The sequence below is a fragment of the Orbicella faveolata genome, unplaced genomic scaffold (assembly GCF_042242905.1).
Source record: "Orbicella faveolata isolate gen_17 unplaced genomic scaffold, um_ofav_v1 contig_46, whole genome shotgun sequence".
In the NCBI taxonomy this organism is placed as follows: domain Eukaryota; kingdom Metazoa; phylum Cnidaria; class Anthozoa; order Scleractinia; family Merulinidae; genus Orbicella; species Orbicella faveolata.
Window position 1 is genome coordinate 1,754,159 of NW_028301576.1, and position 19,288 is coordinate 1,773,446.

The 19,288-nt window shown below is 38.4% G+C and overlaps 1 protein-coding gene across 5 annotated transcripts in view; it reads left to right on the forward strand.

Annotated features, from left to right (window-relative positions):
- The window catches only part of LOC110056416 (myb-related protein A-like), a 30,157-nt gene extending 12,880 nt beyond the window's left edge, over nt 1–17,277 (forward strand). For 2 of the 5 annotated variants that reach the window (XM_089278612.1, XM_089278610.1), the window contains exons 3-15: nt 4,204–4,356; nt 4,579–4,682; nt 5,974–6,102; nt 6,435–6,534; nt 6,697–6,742; nt 7,177–7,548; nt 9,621–9,669; nt 10,054–10,138; nt 10,551–10,889; nt 11,233–11,478; nt 12,748–12,951; nt 14,172–14,243; nt 14,507–17,277. In XM_089278612.1, the coding sequence (XP_089134738.1) occupies nt 4,204–4,356; nt 4,579–4,682; nt 5,974–6,102; nt 6,435–6,534; nt 6,697–6,742; nt 7,177–7,548; nt 9,621–9,669; nt 10,054–10,138; nt 10,551–10,889; nt 11,233–11,478; nt 12,748–12,951; nt 14,172–14,243; nt 14,507–14,647 (2,040 nt within the window). In that variant the 3' untranslated portion in view covers nt 14,648–17,277. The remainder of the gene's footprint in view (nt 1–4,203; nt 4,357–4,578; nt 4,683–5,973; nt 6,103–6,434; nt 6,535–6,696; nt 6,743–7,176; nt 7,549–9,620; nt 9,670–10,053; nt 10,139–10,550; nt 10,890–11,232; nt 11,479–12,747; nt 12,952–14,171; nt 14,244–14,506) is intronic. The other 3 variants (XM_089278613.1, XM_089278611.1, XM_089278614.1) reach the window with 3 other exon arrangements.
- The last annotated feature ends 2,011 nt before the right edge of the window (nt 17,278–19,288 follow it).

Consider the following 19,288-nt stretch of genomic DNA (forward strand, 5'->3'; position numbering starts at 1 on the left):
TTCAGGGCCTGTTAATTTATCACTGAAGGCCAAAGTCACTTCGAAAGGAGCGAAAGGGTGAACTTGAGATTCGAAGTTTCACCTTGCCGTCTGCACCCCGAACTTTGCAGAATGTGAAGGATAATACAACGAACTCATCGCAGTATGCATTTCGCCGTCGTTGCTGATAAACTGGATTTATCTTCGACCAAAAGGAGGCTAGAAAAAGAAAAATATAACTTTTATTGTGTCGTTAATAAATTAGTGTAAGTGACGCCAACGGTTCGAGAGAATTGTGCACATTTTCATTTAATTTTTGATCTCTCGACCTTTCTTTGCTTTAAGCGTGTTTCTGAGGGGCACTTTTTATGCCGTGTTATTAGAAGAAATGGAAATTATAAGTAGAGCGGAGTCGCTTGATTATGTTACAGCATATTTTTAGAGGTCGTAGGTCTGCATGGTTTCCGCTGTTAACTGCACGTCGCTTCTCAGAGTTTGACACCTGTAATTTGCCATGCCTTGCTTATACTTTGTTTAGGTTCGTTTCTATTGCAAGATATGTTTTAAGTCTCCAAGTACTGGCTCTCCAGGGACAAATATTAAAATATTCCGTGAACATATTGCTTACTTGCATTCTATATTGTGACACCGCAGTTGATGTCGGGCCCGGCTATTTGATTACAACTGTTTGCAAGCACAGTGCGTTGCACAAATATCATATTTATCTTCGTCCACCTTTTCTTCAGAGACTGCCGTAGCTTTACTTTGGGAAAGCTATACGTTTTCCTAGAGACGTTCTTATGTTTTTTGCATCAATCTGATCGAGTGCATTCAAAGGAGAAACAACAATTACTAGGGGATGAAATTGTGCTGCTCGACGTCCATAGTTGAAATATGACTGACTTTCCATAAATCCAGTGGGTAAGACGGCAACACTGAAAATCACGACCACTAAATTGCCTCAAGACAGACTTGCTTAACCTTTAGGTAAACGTTGGAACAGATATTATACCAGTTTCAGCCTGAAAGCTAAGTATTGATAAACGCAGCGGGTAATGTGGCGGTCGCAGCGCGCGACAAAGCTCAACGCGACGAACTGCTGATTACAGAGGACCCCTCCCTGATGTTCTCAATTGTCAAAGTGGCACGTGACCAGACCCAACCAGGGTCTCTCTTCGCTCGCTCCAGGGGGCGAAAAGATGAGAGACCCTGGGAACGAGGTCGCATTCTGAAATCCCAACCTGTATATTCCTATATAATTTTAGTGTCAGTTTGGGCCATTAGGGTAAATAAATGGGCCATAAAAATATTGTGACAAGCGATACCATGTGCTCTTTTTGTTCTTTCAGCCTTCCATTACGCCTTTTCCTTCTCCACTCATGACGTTTGCTCCATCAAAACCAAATCCAATCATCTTTGTAGGGGGTATATTCCTTTTCTGGGCTTCATTTAAGATTTCTTGTGCTAAACCTTCCCCTGTGCCATCTTTGTACTCAACATCCCTCAAGTAGACTAGAAGGCTTGGAAACTTTGTCTTCATTGTTGTTTACAGGATCACAATTCGTTGTGGTGGACTTTACGTTGATAGTGCAAAACGGCAACAATATTGGACATCCAATTCGGAACTTTCACTTTTGGAGGCATATTATTTGGCTAATTATACCATGCAAAACATATTCAAATCAGCCGAATCTATCATGGAAAACAGAAAGCACATGGATTGAGCAAAAAGTGAACTCTTTTAGGCACACTTTTATAGCGTCGATAAAAGAGCAAAAGCATCCTTAGTTCTTGCATGTTTATTCGTCATTATACTGAAAATTTCACAAATAAAAGTCCTTTCAACAAAATAGTGTACATTTTACTAGCTGTTTCACAGCTAGGACGCATCACAGGCCCGGTAGGTACTTTCATAATGTTCCATTTCGTAGCTTTAAGCGCATGGCGCATGGCCTTCCCAATCACATAGGGGCCAAACCACGGCCCCCCCCCCCCCCCCCAAATGTTTCGTCAGTTCTTGGATATTTCGCATTACTTAAAAAGTATTGACGCTTTCTACACCAAACTTGGCAGATGAGCAGGAGACCCATTGCCAATTATATTTATGTGAAAAATGTCAGTAAATGTCAAAGATGTGACTTCACAGTGATGACGTCATGTTTTTTGCCACTTTTGAAGTTTTTAATATGCATATTTTTTTACAATGTGTTCGAAAGAGCACATCAAGGGGAACTGAAACCTGAAAAAATTTTGTCCATATCACAAAAATGAAATGAAATATGGCATTTTTAAATATGAAAAATAACTCTGCAAAATATGGGGTCCCCCCCTTGATAAAAATCCCCAAATTGGAGCCGTAATTTTGTTCCAGCAAATGCATTTATGTTGCACATGTGATGTGCCAGATGACTAAAGCAAAAATAAAGAAGAAAATCGGAATAAAAAATTATCCCTCTAGTGTTATTGCGTTAAAATTAGTTTTGTTACGTCATAACCTTTGACGTCACCCGTTTTTTTACTGTTAATACCGTCCTAACAAAGCCGAAAATCAAATATCTAAAACCATACAATTTTTGACAACATCAAGCTTTCTATTTTTCTAGATTATTAGCCTTGCTAGAAAAAAAACTGAAAAAAATAAACCAGAGAGACTGACTTAGGAAGGACAGTATGGTTAAGCAAATTCCAGGAGGGACACCTAAAAGATATTTAATTTACCATATCTCAAAAAATAATCATCATAGCAAAAAACGGTTTCCAGCATTTTACTCCTCAAGTCAGGGCCTTTCCAATGACATAATCTTTACATCAGATTTTACAAAAAAATATAGCACGTTTTGGTGACATCATAATCTGACATTTTGTCACAACTTCTAAATTAAAATAAACTGGAGAACAAAGAAAGTTCATCTGCTAAACTTGGTTAAGAAATATATGAACCAAGCAAATATAGCCTTCATGAAATGTTAGGGAGGGTGGTTTGGCCCCTACGTGAATCCCTGTGCGTGAGAGCGCGCACTAAGTAATAAAATGAACAATGATTGGGCAGATGGCCTTTGCTATAGCTTTGCCAGGATTTAACAATCTTGGACGTTCGGTGACCCCGATTTTTCTTTTGATGGATCATTTTCTCTACCGATTTTCCACATTTAGCAAAAAAAAAAGAGAAGAAGAAGAAAATCTATCCACTCAAAGTTTGAATTTTTTGCAAAATGCACCATCGATGTCACGCCATTCAAAATAGATCAAATTATAAATCAAAACCGTTCAATAGACAAAGTCCAGAAACTGGGAAATGAAAGAAGGTAAATATGCAAAGACTCTCGCCAAAATTCTGGTCACAGCAATTTTTCTTATGCACGATATGCGGAGAGATGTTTTACCCAAATTTATAGAGATTTGTATGGAGACGCTATGCTGGTGCCCATCCGTAGGGGCACCAACATGGCGGCCGGAAACCAACAGAAACATCTGTCACTGAATTTTGCTACAAAAGTGTGAATTTATCCCTCAAGGAACTCTAAAACATTAAAATAATACCTTTTCTAAGACATGAACTGTTCAGATACATGTATAGCCAAATTCCCCAAAATAAGTCACTTTTTTTAGCCAGCATGACAGCTCTCTAGGCCATCATGTAAATGCTGCATAAGGCAAAAGCTTAGAAATTCAAACGTAGTGTGTCACAAAACCAAGTACCCATTCGAAGCAAAAATTTGTATAAATATTAGTTTTCAGCTGCTCTTATACATCATTAAATTAAAATCTCAGGAAGATCAATAGTTTTGTAGTTTGAATTTTAGTGACGTCATATTTGTGCGACGTTTTCAAATGTCTCTTGAAAGGTTGAGGTTGTGAAAACGTTGTTAAAATTTGGATTTTTTACACAACAGACTCACTTTTACGAAATATGACTAAGATCGTGTGCCTCCATTGACTCACCTTCATTATTTTTAACCATAAACCCCTGTAGACCATGTTGAATTTACGTGCACCAATTTTTCAAACTCAGGGTAGTTTTCCACATGCTTAATCTCTGAAATGAACTCGCTGAGCCCCATTTTTTTTGCATTTCTCACACAAGTAATTCATTATCTGACTGCCGTAAAAATTTTAAAAAATCTATTGACTGGAAAATTTTCGCACGAACATTCTTAATTGTCAAAAGTTAAATCTTAAAACCAATGTACAGTACCTTGCAATGTTAATTATTTTAATTTACAGGATGAAAAGTTGAAAGAGCTTGTGGATGATATTGGAACAGATAACTGGAAAGAAGTTGCAGGCCATTTTTCAGATCGTACAGATGTCCAGTGCCTTCACCGATGGCAGAAAGTGCTCAACCCTGAGCTTGTGAAGGGCCCTTGGACAAAAGAGGTCAGAGAGCCTGAAAACAGGAATTTAATACTCTTACACTAGCTTTCAATAAGGGTAGTCGGACATGTTGAAACTCTAGGATTTGCTCACCAAGACGTACATGTATATTATAAACAAGCAGAGGCTGCATTTAGCAGTTATACATAGTGTTGCTGCTATTCTCATGGCAACGGATTCCATTACAACCAAACTTGTGTTAACCTTTTTAAAAATGATTTCTAGGAGGATGACAAAGTTGTAGAGCTGGTGCGGAAATATGGTCCCAAACGGTGGTCGCTCATTGCTCAGCATCTCAAGGGGCGGATTGGTAAACAGTGCCGTGAAAGGTAGATATCCATGTTATTCAACTTCACAAATGAAATATTTATCTTGATTGTGGCTGATCAAGGCAGGGTATTATGTCAAGCAGATAATAATTATACCTTCTCTCTGTGTGGAACTATCCAAGTAAAGTTACTTTATTTTTGTGCTTCAATGCTTTCTTTTTCAGAAAGAAAATAGTTTTGAGAGCATAGAAATGAACAATATATTTTAAAAACAGAACTTTATTCCTTGTGTGTAATTGGTGAAGCCCAAGCAGGCTTATTCAACTAGAAGTTGATATGAATTGCCCTGCAGTTTCACAAAAGGACACAGCATTATTAACAGTTGGCCAATTTATTTTGTGTATGTGAGACTTCAGTTGGAATTGTATTGAACAGGAGTAAGGTGTTATGTACATTTATATTCAAGCTGTCCCAAGATATTTGTTTTATTACATTGTATGCATTTACTGGGGAAAAGGGTAATTGTGAAGGTTGCCATATGCCTTTAGAGTTGTCTCGCATCCAAGCGATGCAGCGCTCCCAGTTTAAACTGTAGATACCTAAACCCCTATATCAAATTAAAGCTTATAGAACTGGCTATCAAACTATTCTAAAAATTTTTTAAAAATTTCTTATGACCTCCAAATATGAACGTTCAGATCACCTTTTGAAAGCTACAAGGCGAATTTTTCTTTTGCATATTTAATTTGTCCATCAGTTTCCATACCCAAATTGTTAAAAAAGTTGGTCTGTGATTTTCCATGCGGTAAACAACCTTACAAGCCTGGGCTTTTACAACTTCGTAATGGCTTTTAGATGGTCTTATAAATGGTGGGGCTTATTTCTGAAGGGGCTTATAAATGGCAGTTTACAGTATTCATTGTCATTGAAAAGTTACCGAACGTTTTCGAAATATATGGAGTAATCGTGGAAAAATTGCTTGGAGAAAAAATATTTGGAAATGCGCTTTAATAAGCTTTAATTTGATATAGGGGTTTAGGTATCTCCAGTTAAAACCAGACCTGCTGCATCCCTTGGACGCAAGATACGGTATGCGGTAACCTCAAGCAGCAAATACCACTAAGTGACAATTTGAGAGGAACATTAGGACAACAACTAGGACATTTTGAGAGGAACTTTACACATGTTCAAGAGCAAGTATATATATGCAAGTTTCTGTGATTATGAACTACTGTGCAAGTAAACAATTCTGTTGAATTTCTATACCTTGTGTTGGTGGGTAGGCCACAATATTGATTTATCAAAAAATACATCTACATGTAAGAAGGTTACAAGTCGGTTTGTTCTTCAGATGGCATAATCATCTCAACCCACAAATCAAGAAATCGGCGTGGACAGAAGATGAAGACAGGATAATTTACGAGGCTCATATCAACATGGGAAACAAGTGGGCTGAGATAGCCAAACTGTTACCTGGAAGGTTTGTTGACATTATATTGGTTGTCACCAAAAGTATCAGCTTGTCAAAGTAAATGACCAGTTAAAAAAATTTATAGTTTTAATTTGGTGCAAGATTTGTCACCAGATGTGCGTGTTATAATTTCCCAAGAAGCAACTCATTTTGTCTCTGATCAAACTGTAAAATAACTTGTCATGTAGACAGAACAGCACTTCCACTTCCCCAAAAGAACTGAGACTCACATGTAAGTGGGGAGTGGGTGGTACTTTGCATCCCTTTTAGGAAACAGGGATTTCAAACAACACTCTACAGCATACTGCTTTGCTAAACATTTGATTACAACTTTTTGACAGAACTGACAACTCCATTAAGAACCACTGGAACTCAACAATGAGACGGAAGGTTGAAAGTGCTGGATATGATCACTACAGGAAAATCAGATACAATCATGTGGTAATGAAACCTCATTCTCTTCCTGGAATCATCTTTTTAACAGCAGCTATAAATATATTTTAAAATCATATCATGAAATATTTGTTTCAACTATGTAAGAGAAAATATTGTAACTTTTAAAAATAAGTTACATGTACCTGTAATCTTGTTCTTTCATTTCAGTCTGATAAGCGATATGGCAAGGGAACTCTACTTGCAGGAAGGAAAGGTACGGTTATTAATCATATCATGGATAAATATTGTAATTATTCTCTTTTCTTGTACCTATTCAGGTTGTGACTATTATTTTGACTAGTAGCTTGCAAACCGTCAAAACGGCTGATGAGGTTGAATGATAAACAATCATGTATTGAGTTGTTCTTTACCCAGAAGATTTTATTTTCATTATTAGTTGGTATAAATGTGTACAGTACAGCAAGCAACATTCTTTTGGGAACAATCATTAGGAGGCATGAATCTGGTACATGTACAATGTAAACTACTCCATTTATTTTAATTATGAGACCCAGGTCAGAAAAACCCTGGGTGCCACGCTCTGCTGAGGTCTTCAATCTCTCAAGCCGGGGTTTGACACTTAAATTGTTACTGTTCTCCTGTTAAAGCATGGTGTGTGAATTTGGTTCTTAAATTTCTACTTTACAGAGAAAAGAAGGAGAGATGAGCCAACAAACACAATGTTCAGTGGGCAAAATTCTACATCAGATGATGATCTACCAGCAATGGTTACAGCAAATCAAGGGGAGAGCTCTAGACATCGAACCAGCTCAGACCTGACAAACATTAAACCAAAACCTACTGTTCGTGAAACTCTAACAACAGCTGCGATAAGCAAAAGCAGTGGAAGGACATCAAATCAAGGTCTCATGTCTCCCTTTAGAACATTTATCCTTTCTGAGGGGGATTCCCTTTTTGAATCAGACCCGTCAGCCTGGGGTGATATCAACTCGTTTGATAAGACAGCCAGTGTGGGCAAGAATTTACCATTGTCAAAGCTGACATCTCCTGGCACAACAGGTGAAGTTTTACTCTAGATAGTTTTAATTTTGGTGACAGTGTTGTAACTCTGGCATCACTTAATCTCTTGAGTGCCTGTATGACTTACTCTAGTATGTCATAATTTTAGCCCCTCGGGTGCCCATATGGCATACTCAGTGCGTCAAAATTTTAAGAGATTTAGTCAAACTCCTGGACAACCAAAAACAACTCTTATCAGCACCTGAGATTAGTGGGAGGTTATTTGGGAGACTGCTAATTCTCCCTTCTATGTAACGTCATATGCCTATCAAATTATGTCAACCTTGGCAAAACCAAGTGCACCAAAGAGACATTTTTTATGATCTTTCAAAAAAATGTGTACATGTACCTGTCTATACAGGCTTTCAGCCAGGATTTGAAAAGTGGGTGTCCAAAATGTGCTGTAGGGCCTGCTCAAACAAACAATTTTAGTAACATGAAAATTAAACTCGTCACAAATAGATGAGCTTGGGAACTGGTGCGTAAAGGGTTAGCGGGGAGCCATAAGCTGAAGGGAGGTATCCATGGCAACCCTAAAAGCAGGAACCACCCCAAAAAGTGGCCGCTAACTGCTGGTACAGTCACACTGAAAGATATCAGTGGAAATAACTTACTTGACTGAATACTTACCAAGAAACAAGCATACCAAGAGGGAGGGAAGAGAGGAAGCAAGAATCTGCAAAGATCAGCCAACAGAACTGTACTGTAGTGCGGTGAAGCACAAGAGCCCTGCAAATCCCCAGAGGGCTGCTCCACAGCTAGGTCACGTACCTTCAAGGGAGAAACTGCTGGCTGCATTGGTTTGGGTCTAACTTTGGCTAAATGATATTTAGCTACATATAAAACAATTTTCTTTAAAAAGTGGCCATCCACAGGATGCCTGGACACCCATCTGGCACAAAGCCTGTGTCTATAGCTTAAGTGGAAATCTTGTGGCATTTGAAGTTTTTTACTAGACGTGGCATACACAATGGTCAGGCACTCAAGGGGTTAAGATCAACCAGCTGCACGTCGTGCTTTCAGGGGTAGATAAATAGCTACGTGTCTGATCATTATCCCAGTTTGCATTTTGAAAAGGTGGAATGTTTTTCAGTATCTCCCAGTGAGAAGCTGTAGTAATCTTAAATCTTAAATGTGTAAGTTGCCCTGAGAGGTGTTGCTCTGTCACTTATTATGGTGTTTAGAGTGTCAAACAGGGCATACATCAACTCCTTTGATACCAGCTGATTACTAGACAGTGCAGTTTATTGCATTTGTAATGTGTCTTTTGAAGGAAACATTTTTTTTTCCATGTTACTAACTACAATGGCGCATGGTACTGAGAATGTCAGCATGATGATATTCTCAGATCATATGAACTGTGACAACCTAAGAGCACTCTGTTGCATAAAATAGTGTACAGTAACATATTTTTGCTTCCCTTAATATATAACAGAAAATAAACCAAGTCAGTGCTATTTAAATAATTTACAGCAAACAGTTTATTGACTTTGGAAGTTCATTGTAATTGACAGGGGTTTCATTAAGGGCCGGGCACCGTGCAAATTGACCAGCTGTCAGGATGATTTTGCCTGCCTGATTTTGACCATCTAGAGGAAAGATTTTTGTCATCAAGAAGTTCACTTTAAAAACTTTTGCCCCCCTGTGGAAACCAGAGTCCCTTCTGCTGAAAACGTGAATGAAACCCCTGAACTGAACTGACTGGAAACCCCCCCCCCCCCCCCCCCAAAAAAAAGAAATAGATATAAAGTACAACTTAGCAAATTACACAGACTGGTTGAAAAAGGACATGACCGAAATAATACATTTCTTTAAATAGCGACTTGCTCAGTGAGAAAATTTTGGAGGAGGAGGAGGGTTGGGCAACTTTTCTGGGCAAGAAGTTTTCTTCTGCTGTCTTTTTCACAGCTCTCTTTGTACACTTTTAATTTTTTACTTAGAATTTCTTTTGGAACTTGGCCACCCTCACACAAGTTAATAAATATAATTATGTGAATAACATTTACCCCACTAAAATTGCTTTGCAGCATTCTTTGCTACGCACTTACCTTAACATGATTTTACTTTTTTAGGATACAGATTCGATGGTAATTCTATAGCAAGTCTTCAGACAGAGGGAGGGTGAGTTTATGGCTCTATCACTTTTAAGGCTTCCCTTAATTTCTTGCTTTAATGCCCCAGTTTTTACAATGTATGTTTAAAATTGGCAGTTTGGTCCTAGCCAGCGTTCACTTGAGATCTGGTGTTTATTAATCAAGTTACCCAAATGTCAGCATGAAAGTTTGCTTAACAGCAGTAAAACACCAAATGTTTGGATACCAAAGATGTCATGTTTACACCCAACAATATCAGGACATGTTTTTGTTTTTTTTTTCTTTCATGATATGAAAACAGTGACATGAAAATGGTTACTTGGTCAAAGTTGAATTTAGAGTATGATTACTTTTGAAGTGATTAGAAGCGGTATATTTGAGTAACTGTTGTCATGTTGTTCTCAAATTTCAGATCATTAATTCCTATAACCTCACCAGTAATGCAGAATAGATTTAGTACACCTCCAACTATTTTAAGAAGAGGACGAAAGAGAAAAGTATCCTTTTGACACTTCTCTGTAAATTTGGTTGCATGTTTGGTAACGTGTATGTAGATGGAAACTCTAGATTTGATACTACATGTACATCAACTGCTTAGTGTCCCCCCCCCCCCCCCCCGCCCCTCCCCTCATCCTCTTTGTCCCCAGTGAGGCATAAGGCCATCATTTCTTTTTTTTCAACCAATCCCTGAAGATTCAGAGTGAAAAGGTATGGCAATCTTGGTATCTGCACATACACATAGAACAAGTAAACAATAGTAACAAAAATTGTTAGACTAGCAGTATCAACACTGTGTCATCAGTTATATTATAATTATTTATTTTGTTTAAGAGTAGCAAGATTCTGCTTTGTTACTATCTCTGCTGTGCATGTACATGTATGTAGCAATTCCTTGACTGCCATCTTCAGTCTGGCGACACTGATGCCAGCCACAGTGCCAATACAGATCCCTCTTTCAGTAGTCCAAAAGGAGCCACACCTATAAAGTCCTTGCCATTCTCACCCTCACAGTTCCTAAACTCTCCAGTGAATACCAGCAAAGTTCAGACCTCGACTCCAGCTAATGAAAAGACTCAAGTTAGCACAACAAACGCTACTCTACATACACCTGGTTTACTGGAAACCAGCTCTGGGGATGATCCATTCCGAACTCCACGTATTAGGAGAACTTTGTTGAATGTGTCACCACGTACTCCAACGCCATTCAAGAATGCTCTGAAGGTGTTAAATGAAGCAAAAATGGCACATGTAAGTTGAACATATAAAATACCATCAGTTGCATATCAGCATGAGGTACATCTTGAAAAAAAGGTATGAAATGTTGCATGATTGGTCTTCAAATCATATTATTAATTATATCATATCATTAATCAAGTTTGACCACTTCATAATGGGAACCCTTGTTAGAAGGGGGCACACTCAAGGGGGAGTGCTTTTTAGAAGGGGATGCTTCTTGGAAGGAGGGTGTAATCAAATCACTGCAGTACATTTTACAATGGTTCATGTAGTGATGTAAACTTTTATATAGCACTTGAAAAACAAAGTGAAGATAGTTGAAGTTTTTAAGCTTCCACTTTGATTTCTTCTTCAGACACCAGGTAACTTTGAAGCTGACTTCAATGAAATCATCAAACGGGAGGAAGAGGAAAGTGGACTAAAACTGTCATGCAGTGATGAGAAAACTCCTCGCAGAGTACGAACATCCTTAGAGGAAAAATATGCTAAGTTGAGCAAAACTTCATCAGCAGCTCCATCAACATCTGCTACACAAAAAGAACAACAACAGAATGTGGTGGAACAACAGCAAAATGATATGTTAACGGTTGAATGTGTTGTGGTATGTACATTGCTTAGTGATTTTGTTACTCATTCATGTACTTGGTTCATCAGGGCTCGAAAAATTTGAATTCTAACTTGCCCTTCAGACAAGCAGCTCTCAAATTTTGCTTGCTCTTGGCAAGTTTTAGTGGACCTTTTTTCAATTTAGTTGGCAGACAGCTTGCCTGGGCCCTTGCCCATCAGGCAAGCGACAATGAAAAGTTACTTGCCCTGCGGGAAAATCTACTTGTCCCAGACAAATGGCGATACTTTTTTCGAGCCCTGTTCAAAATATCGACATTCATGGATATTCGATCATGTTCAGAGCTCCTTCTCTTACTTAGTCCCACATAATTCTTGCATTAGGAAAAGGTGACTCTAGAGGCACATGATTTATTTGGCTAGATCAGTAGACCAAGATTTACACTAATTGAATCATAATATCCCTGCTTCATCACCTACTAAATTGGTTTGGCTGCGGCACCTACAGACTTGCAGGGATTTCAGTCACGTTTTCAACAGGAGGGCAACTGGTTTTCACGGACATGCAAAACTTTATCAACTGAACTTCTTTGTAAGAAAAACTTTCCATTAGATGGTTAAACTAGGTGGGCAAAATCATCCTCGCAGTAAGTCAATTGGCCTGGTGCCTGGTCCTTATTGAAACCCCTGGACTTGAACCAATTTTAAGAAATGAAATTTAGTTAAGACAGATAAAAGTGTGACTGTTAGTGAAGGCTGCATTGCAAGCCTTAACTCTTAGTAACTGCTCTGGTTAAGGGCTAAATTCCAAAAGGTCAGCCTCACAAACTTCCTTGGTGGTAATTACTTTCATTAACTTCAAGGTGATAAAAAGGAAAGTGTTTCACTTGCCCACCAATGAGGAACATAATTATTAAGAAATAGAAAACATGTACTCTGTTTCTATCAAATCATAGAAGCACGAGTGGAAGTTTGGGAGAACAAGAAATGCTGTGGGAACACGATCCGTCAAGCAAGTGCTTCCACAGCTTTTTTGAGTTCTCCCAAACTTTCACAAGTGTTTCTATAACTTGATAGAAATATGGAGAACAGGTTGTATATTTCTTTTAGAAAATACTGCGACGAAAAAAAGGAAGATAACTTGTTTACTTTGATCATCAAAATGTAAATTCTCTTTGCTTGCGCCATCATTACGTCAATAGCTGATGCTAGTTCCGTGTTTCTATCGAGTTATGGATACATGATTTAAAACCAATCAGCACACATATTCTTTAAGCTATTTTCTAATACATGCTCTTGTTTTCAGGAGGATTCGGGTGTTGTGCATACATCAGTTGTACCCTCACCATGCAAGGATTCATCCCTGATTAAGCCCTCAGAGATCTTTGGCCAGCACAACCCCTTCGTCACACCCTGTTCTGTGCCATCTGAAACTGTAGTAAGTGGAAAAAACGCAGCACAAACTACACGCGTTGAACATTTCTTATGTCCTAGTGCTGTGGATATCCAGGTGACTTGTGGCTCTCAAGTGTTTACTTTAGACTTCAGTGTGTCATTAAGTAACGCTTAAAATGCCATACATTCTTTAAAAGAATGATAAGCATCTAGTTCCTTGTTACAAATTCAATGCATTGTGAGGCAACAAGTGTTGGGAAGTAACAGTGTGATAAACTAGTGTTTATTGTCTTGATGTGGCATCAGATTCGTACCCTTAAGCAGGGCTTTCATTAACATTTTCAGCAGGAGGGTTAGTGATTTTCACAGGCAGGAAAAACTTTTTAAACTGAACTTGTTTATAAGAAAACCTTTCCTCTAGATGGTCATCCCCACAACTGGTCAATTTGCCTACTGCCCAGCCCTTAAGGAAACCTCTGCTGAAGTAGATGTAGAAGTCTCCTACACGTGAGGGATGTCTGCATGCAGGGAACAGTTTCTTAGAATTGCAGCAACATTTATGTTGGAAATAAGCACAACTTATGATGATATATAAATATTAGTTTAGCCAGAATAGGAACTAAAAATTACTGCACCCTTCATTAACACACCAAGTCTACTCAATCAATGGTTCCTTGTTTCCCTACCATCACTTACCATCACTTATCTTAGTGAACCTCTCAGGAAACAGATGTTTACATGAACCACATCGGTAGGGTGTGATTGGTAGATTTTGTTTCATTTTGTTTGTTTCTGGTTTTGAAAGTTTTTTGTTTTTGTAATTTGTGGGTGGTGCACTGGCCTCCAGATTGAGCGGTCTGGGTTCAAGCCCTGGCCGGGGACATGCGTTGCGGTCTTGGCAAAACATTTTACTCTCACAGTGCCTCTCTCCACCCAGGTGTATAAATGGGTACTAGCGAATTTTATGCTGGGGGTAACCCTGTGATGGACTAGCATCCCATCCAGGGGGGAGTAGAAATGCTCCTAGTGGCTTCATGCTAAGAAACAGGGATAAGCTCAGCCCTGATGAGCCACTTGGCTCATGTGTGGACTTAACCTACCTTACTTCCCCAATACAAATCTCAAATCTTGTCAGTTTACAACCTTAGTAAGTAAAGTAACTATTGTACCAGGGTAGCCAATTCAGCAAGGAGGCTGGTATCCAAAGTTACCCTGGTAAATAAAGATATGTGCAATTTAAAAATCCTATAACTATAATAAAGTACAATTTAAAAAATTTTTAATTCTAAATTCTAACCTTACTTAATATTTAACCATGGCATCTTTTCATTTCAGCGACACCGAAGAAAAGGGCATCCTATGCGCTTATTGCGATTTCAAGAGACTCCTCAGAAATCAACACCAAAGGTAATATTATTATTGCTGTTTTTGTTCTCAAAGCATACGACCGAGAACAAATCATTACAAACACCTTCCTTCCTGTTCCATTATTAGTTTGCCTGTTACAGCCTGTTTGTAGTTACTGCGATTGTACATGTATAGAAATGAGAATACTGGATTATAGTTGGTGTAATCAAGAATATTATTCTGTCCTTAGTCTAGAAACAATGTGAGTGGCTGTAATAATATTGTTTTGTTGGTATCTATATTCCCGTTTTTGTTTATCTTAGCAGCTTGACACAGCATGGGAACAAGTAGCATGTGGCAAAACACCTGATCAACAGTTGCTTACACAGCAAGCACATCAGTTCTTGGCCAGCTACCGGCCAGCAGCTCGTACGCTACACTTCAATACAACTACAGTGGCTTAAACTGCGACACCTAGAAGATGGTTTGTCAATGATCACAAACCTGTGATGAGGATTTTTGTTAGAACTTCTGTCACCTGTTATTCTAGATGGCTCTTTTCATACAAAATATTGTGTAAAAAAAAATTGAAAACTTAAGAATGAATAATGGTCAAACCAAAGTAAGTAATGAAAAAATGCCAGATGAGATCTGTAATGGACAATTGCCTTTGATTAAGGTTCTATGTTGTCCATGTTTGTGTGTGGTATTCATTCTCTAACAAGGGCAGCGTCCTGGCTGATTACAGTACATGTATATGAAGTTTTTGTTGTAACTTGCATAAGATCTTTTTGCCGAATGTCACCAAATGAACATAATTTTATCAATTGGATGGACAAATTCTACAGAACAAAAGAGAACCAGTATTTTGAGGGAGAAGTACAGGATCACAAAGATAGAAGAGGATTACAGTTCATGAAATTTGATCAAAATGTGTCAAGATGTCAAGAAGTAAATACTGCCTTGTAAAGTTTGTATACAAGCATACGTGTACTTATTAAAACATGATGACATATCAGCCAGGTAGTGTCCCATGTCATAAGAGTGCTGGAACATTTTCCCGGCTCTTTGTTATTGAGCCGACTTATGAGGGAGACAAAGGAGGCCATATAGGACCCATGGTAATTGATATCAGTTATACAAATCATGTATGAGGGGCTTGCAGTGCAAGAACCTTAACATTGTTCAGTACACACAAACACATGTTGCCTTAAACATGGATTTTTGTTTGTTTATTTGTTGTTGTTTTTTTTTGTTCAGTTAAGGGCAATGGTCATGAGTCACTTTTATTTTTATTGTACATTATTTCCGATATAGTGGAGTTTAATTTCGGCACGTTGATCTTTGGAACTTAAAGTCAGTGTTAACAAAACTTGTAGAAATTCAATTCAGACTCCTTTTTGAGTACAGAAAGTACATGTAAGTGGATGTGTGTAACAATGTGAATGGAAGGAAGTGGCACAAGTACAATCCAGAAGTTCCCTGGCCTGTCTTGCCCTTAGTTTGGGACTTAGGTTAAAACAGAAATTTCCTGTGATTGCATCTTGTTGTACTGCAAATGTATGTATAAGAGAAGTCAAGTTAGAAATTTATTTCTTTTAGTCGTAATGAAAATCTTTTCTCAGTGTTTGTTTTCTCACTTTTGAGGTGGTTTTACCTGCATAGCCTTTGCAGCTGGGAAAAAAAGGAGCATTGATCTCTTTGTGTTCCTTTAGGAGAGAAGTCTAGTCTTACTCTATGCTTGTATCAGTTTTTCTCACAGGGGTAAATGGCCTTAAAATAATTCCAATGCTTATCATCGTTGGAAGAGGAGTTAAAGGGAATTCGTCCCTGTATTTGCAAAGATAGTTTTTTCATCTAAGGGGCGTGTTCAGAGGTTTAGGTTTTAAATTGTTTGAGTCCTGTTTTGAATAACCGCCCATTGGCATTATAGACCTACAAAACTTGCAAGGCAAGGAGACCATTTTGTCATGTTTGAATGAGAGAGTTAAAATAATTGGGCTAGAAATTTAACGTTTTGTATGGGAGCAATTGTGTACTAAAAAAATCTTGTAATTGTGTAGGGTTTTGTTGCAGTGTTTTAATCATTTATTACTGTATAATATACTTGAAAGGTACACAAAAATATATAATATCAATATATATGATAATTAACTCATTCGTTTTAGGTTAAACTCCAAGATTTGTAAGCCTCTCAGTGGGGTCTAATAACATAGCAATTATTTCACAGTTGCATCATTGCAAAAAAAAAAAAAAGACAAAGAAAAAAGAAAAAAGAAACAGTTGCATCGGTGGGTAGTACAGTACAGCTAGTTAGCTAAATTTGGGAAGAATAATTTTGCCCTAATTTAGAGATGGGTGTGAGGTTTTGTGTTTCCAAAAGAGCTGCGAGAGACGATTTGTTTTCCTTCCACTCTTGATCTAGAGAGTATTTAATAGACTTGAGTTCAGTTTCACTTGATGATTTCTCCTTTCTTTATCTTCATACATTCCCAATACTTGGTCAGGAGAATGTAGTTTTTCATAGTAAAAGCTTCTTGAGAATTTTCACTTATTCTGGTTGAAAGACTACACTCTAAATGAAATGTAAATGAAGAATGATTTCGGCAATTTTTCTAGTTCTCATGGTAACAAAGTGTGTTGGTATTGTATTGAGCGTACAATCAGCAGAGGTCTTAGTGTCACAATTATAAAGAATTGAAAATCAGATAGGCCTGTGATTAAATCAAGAATTGAACGAGTTTTTAAGTTGCATGGCTGTTACGAAAATGGTAGTATAGTTTTAATACAGTCATTGATGATTGTTGATTTTAACATTGTATCCTAGTTGAAATAGAATGATTCTCGACAAAGCAAAGGTGTTCTCCCAAGTTCCCTCTCTACTTAGACTATTGTTTTGATTTCTCGAGAGTCAATCTATGTCATTGTTTTTAGTTAACGCTGTGTGTGTTGATACTAAATATCAATTGGTAGAAGAGAACTTTTTTTTTTCCAGTGGAAATGTAAGTTGCGTTATTTTTTACCAGCATTTTTTTTTTCTATGTAAATACACTTCTTTTTTTACAATGTACAGAAATAAAGTATTTGAGAGTTACTTTTGGTGCTATTTTCTAGTCTTGCATTTTCTCGCTAAAGTTCATGAAATTCCATCGAGAAGATTCAGAGCCACCTTAACTTTTCGAAAATTTAAAGTGGCTCTGAACCCACTAGACAGAATTTCTTTAAATTTTGCAAAACGTTGCATCTAATATTTTTATCACAATTCCCATTATAAAGATGGCGGTCACCGAGCTCTTTTTGAGTAATAAGCACTTTTAAAAAGCTAAAATTTAGTGTATTTTTAGAAACAGGTTATGTTTTTATGATAACCTATCATGCCATAAAAATTACTGTTGCTAGTTTACCAATGGGTGGGTATTTATGTCATACCTTTAGAGCGTTTTCACTCACGTGGCCAGCGGCCATGTAAACTTATTGGAACAAAACAAAATGTTTACATCAGAAAAAAGCTAAGTAAGTCCCACCGCTTGCAACCTCGTTCCAAGGGTCGTCTCTCTTCCTCCCTCGAGAAAGTATCCTGGTTGCGGCTGGTCACGTGTCTGCTAGCTTTTGGCAGTGCCAGAAAAATGATTGGAGGGAGGGGCAGGACAGTTAAAGTTTGTCTCCACTGAGCTCACCTACTGAGCCCAGTAGGGAGTGGAATTTGTAACTTCAGCCGAACTCACAGCGAAGGCATTGACACATTCGATATTGGAGTTCAATGCATCAAAGTTCGGCTTAAAGGTTAGCTCTGCATTTGGCTGAATTTTCCCATCGATAGTTGGACGGTCTCTGGAATTTGTGGTGGTGAAAATAATTGGCAAAGAACTTGGAAATGACGACCACAACAATAAATGAACCGCGCGGTGAATTTAATTTCATTTTTCATTCCGCAAAATCACAACGTAGGTATTTACTCGTCGTTTGTTCGCCTACAAAGGTAGTTTTGAATTTCATTGAGTTACTCCCATCGACAGTTTGACGGTCATTCCATTCTCTTGCGGCGAAAAGAAATTACGAATAACTTGACATCAGCAACGACTGAGTGCTGAATACCTTGATTAAGCAGCTTATATTTTTCGATCGGCAAAATCACAACGGAGACATTGATGCCTTCGTGTAGAGTTTGATACGTCCAGTGTTTGGCTAAGAGACTAACTTTTAATTTGATTGAATTCATCCAATCGACAGTTTGACGGTCATTCGGTTCTCTTGCTGAGAGAAATTTTATGAAGAACTTGATAACGGCGACATCGGTCGCGCGTTTCCAAAATCCAACGGCTTTCGTTTTAAAACTGTTCTAGCGGTAAGTCCAATTTTCGGCCAAGAAACTAGCCTCTCATTTAGCTGAATGCATCCCGTCGATAAATCGACGGTTACTTAATTCTTTTGCGGTGAAAAACTGATTAAACTAATCCGAAGCAGGTTGTTGAAGGTTTTTAAAAAAGCAGTGAAAAATAAGCAAAGTTCCCTCTCAGTTAGCATCTCATACTCATAGAAGTTCAGATCATAGCGACGAAGCATTAGTCAGGCAGGATCTCTGACAATCACACTTGCTTCACGTTCAAAATAAGCAGCGCAACATTCACCTCCCTAGACAGTATTGACAAAATTTGAGTTGAGGACCCACCCTCGGTACGGCTTTGGTTGGCATACGTAGACACGTGACCAGCCGCATCGAGGGAGGAAGAGAGGGGACCCTGGGAACGAGGTTGCGCCGCTCGATGCATGGTTTTGGGACACCAAATGCAATATGGCTGTCGTGACCTCATATGAAAACACTTTGTTGTAGCATCAGTTGTTAAGTATGGGTTATTGACCAAGCTTGTTCGGTCAAGATGGCTGGATATTGGCCAAGTTCTTTTTTTTTTGCGTGTTTCTGGACTGAGACGGAGTCGAGGTCCATAAACTCGCAAAAAAAGAACGAGGCCAATATCCAGCCATCTTGACCGAACAAGCTTGGTCAATAAAAGATTTCTTATATGGCTTTCGGGGATTTCTCCTTGCGGGACAAGGAGGGTAGTTCCGAGCGAGCAATAGAGCTCCAGCTTGCCCACGCGGGTAGC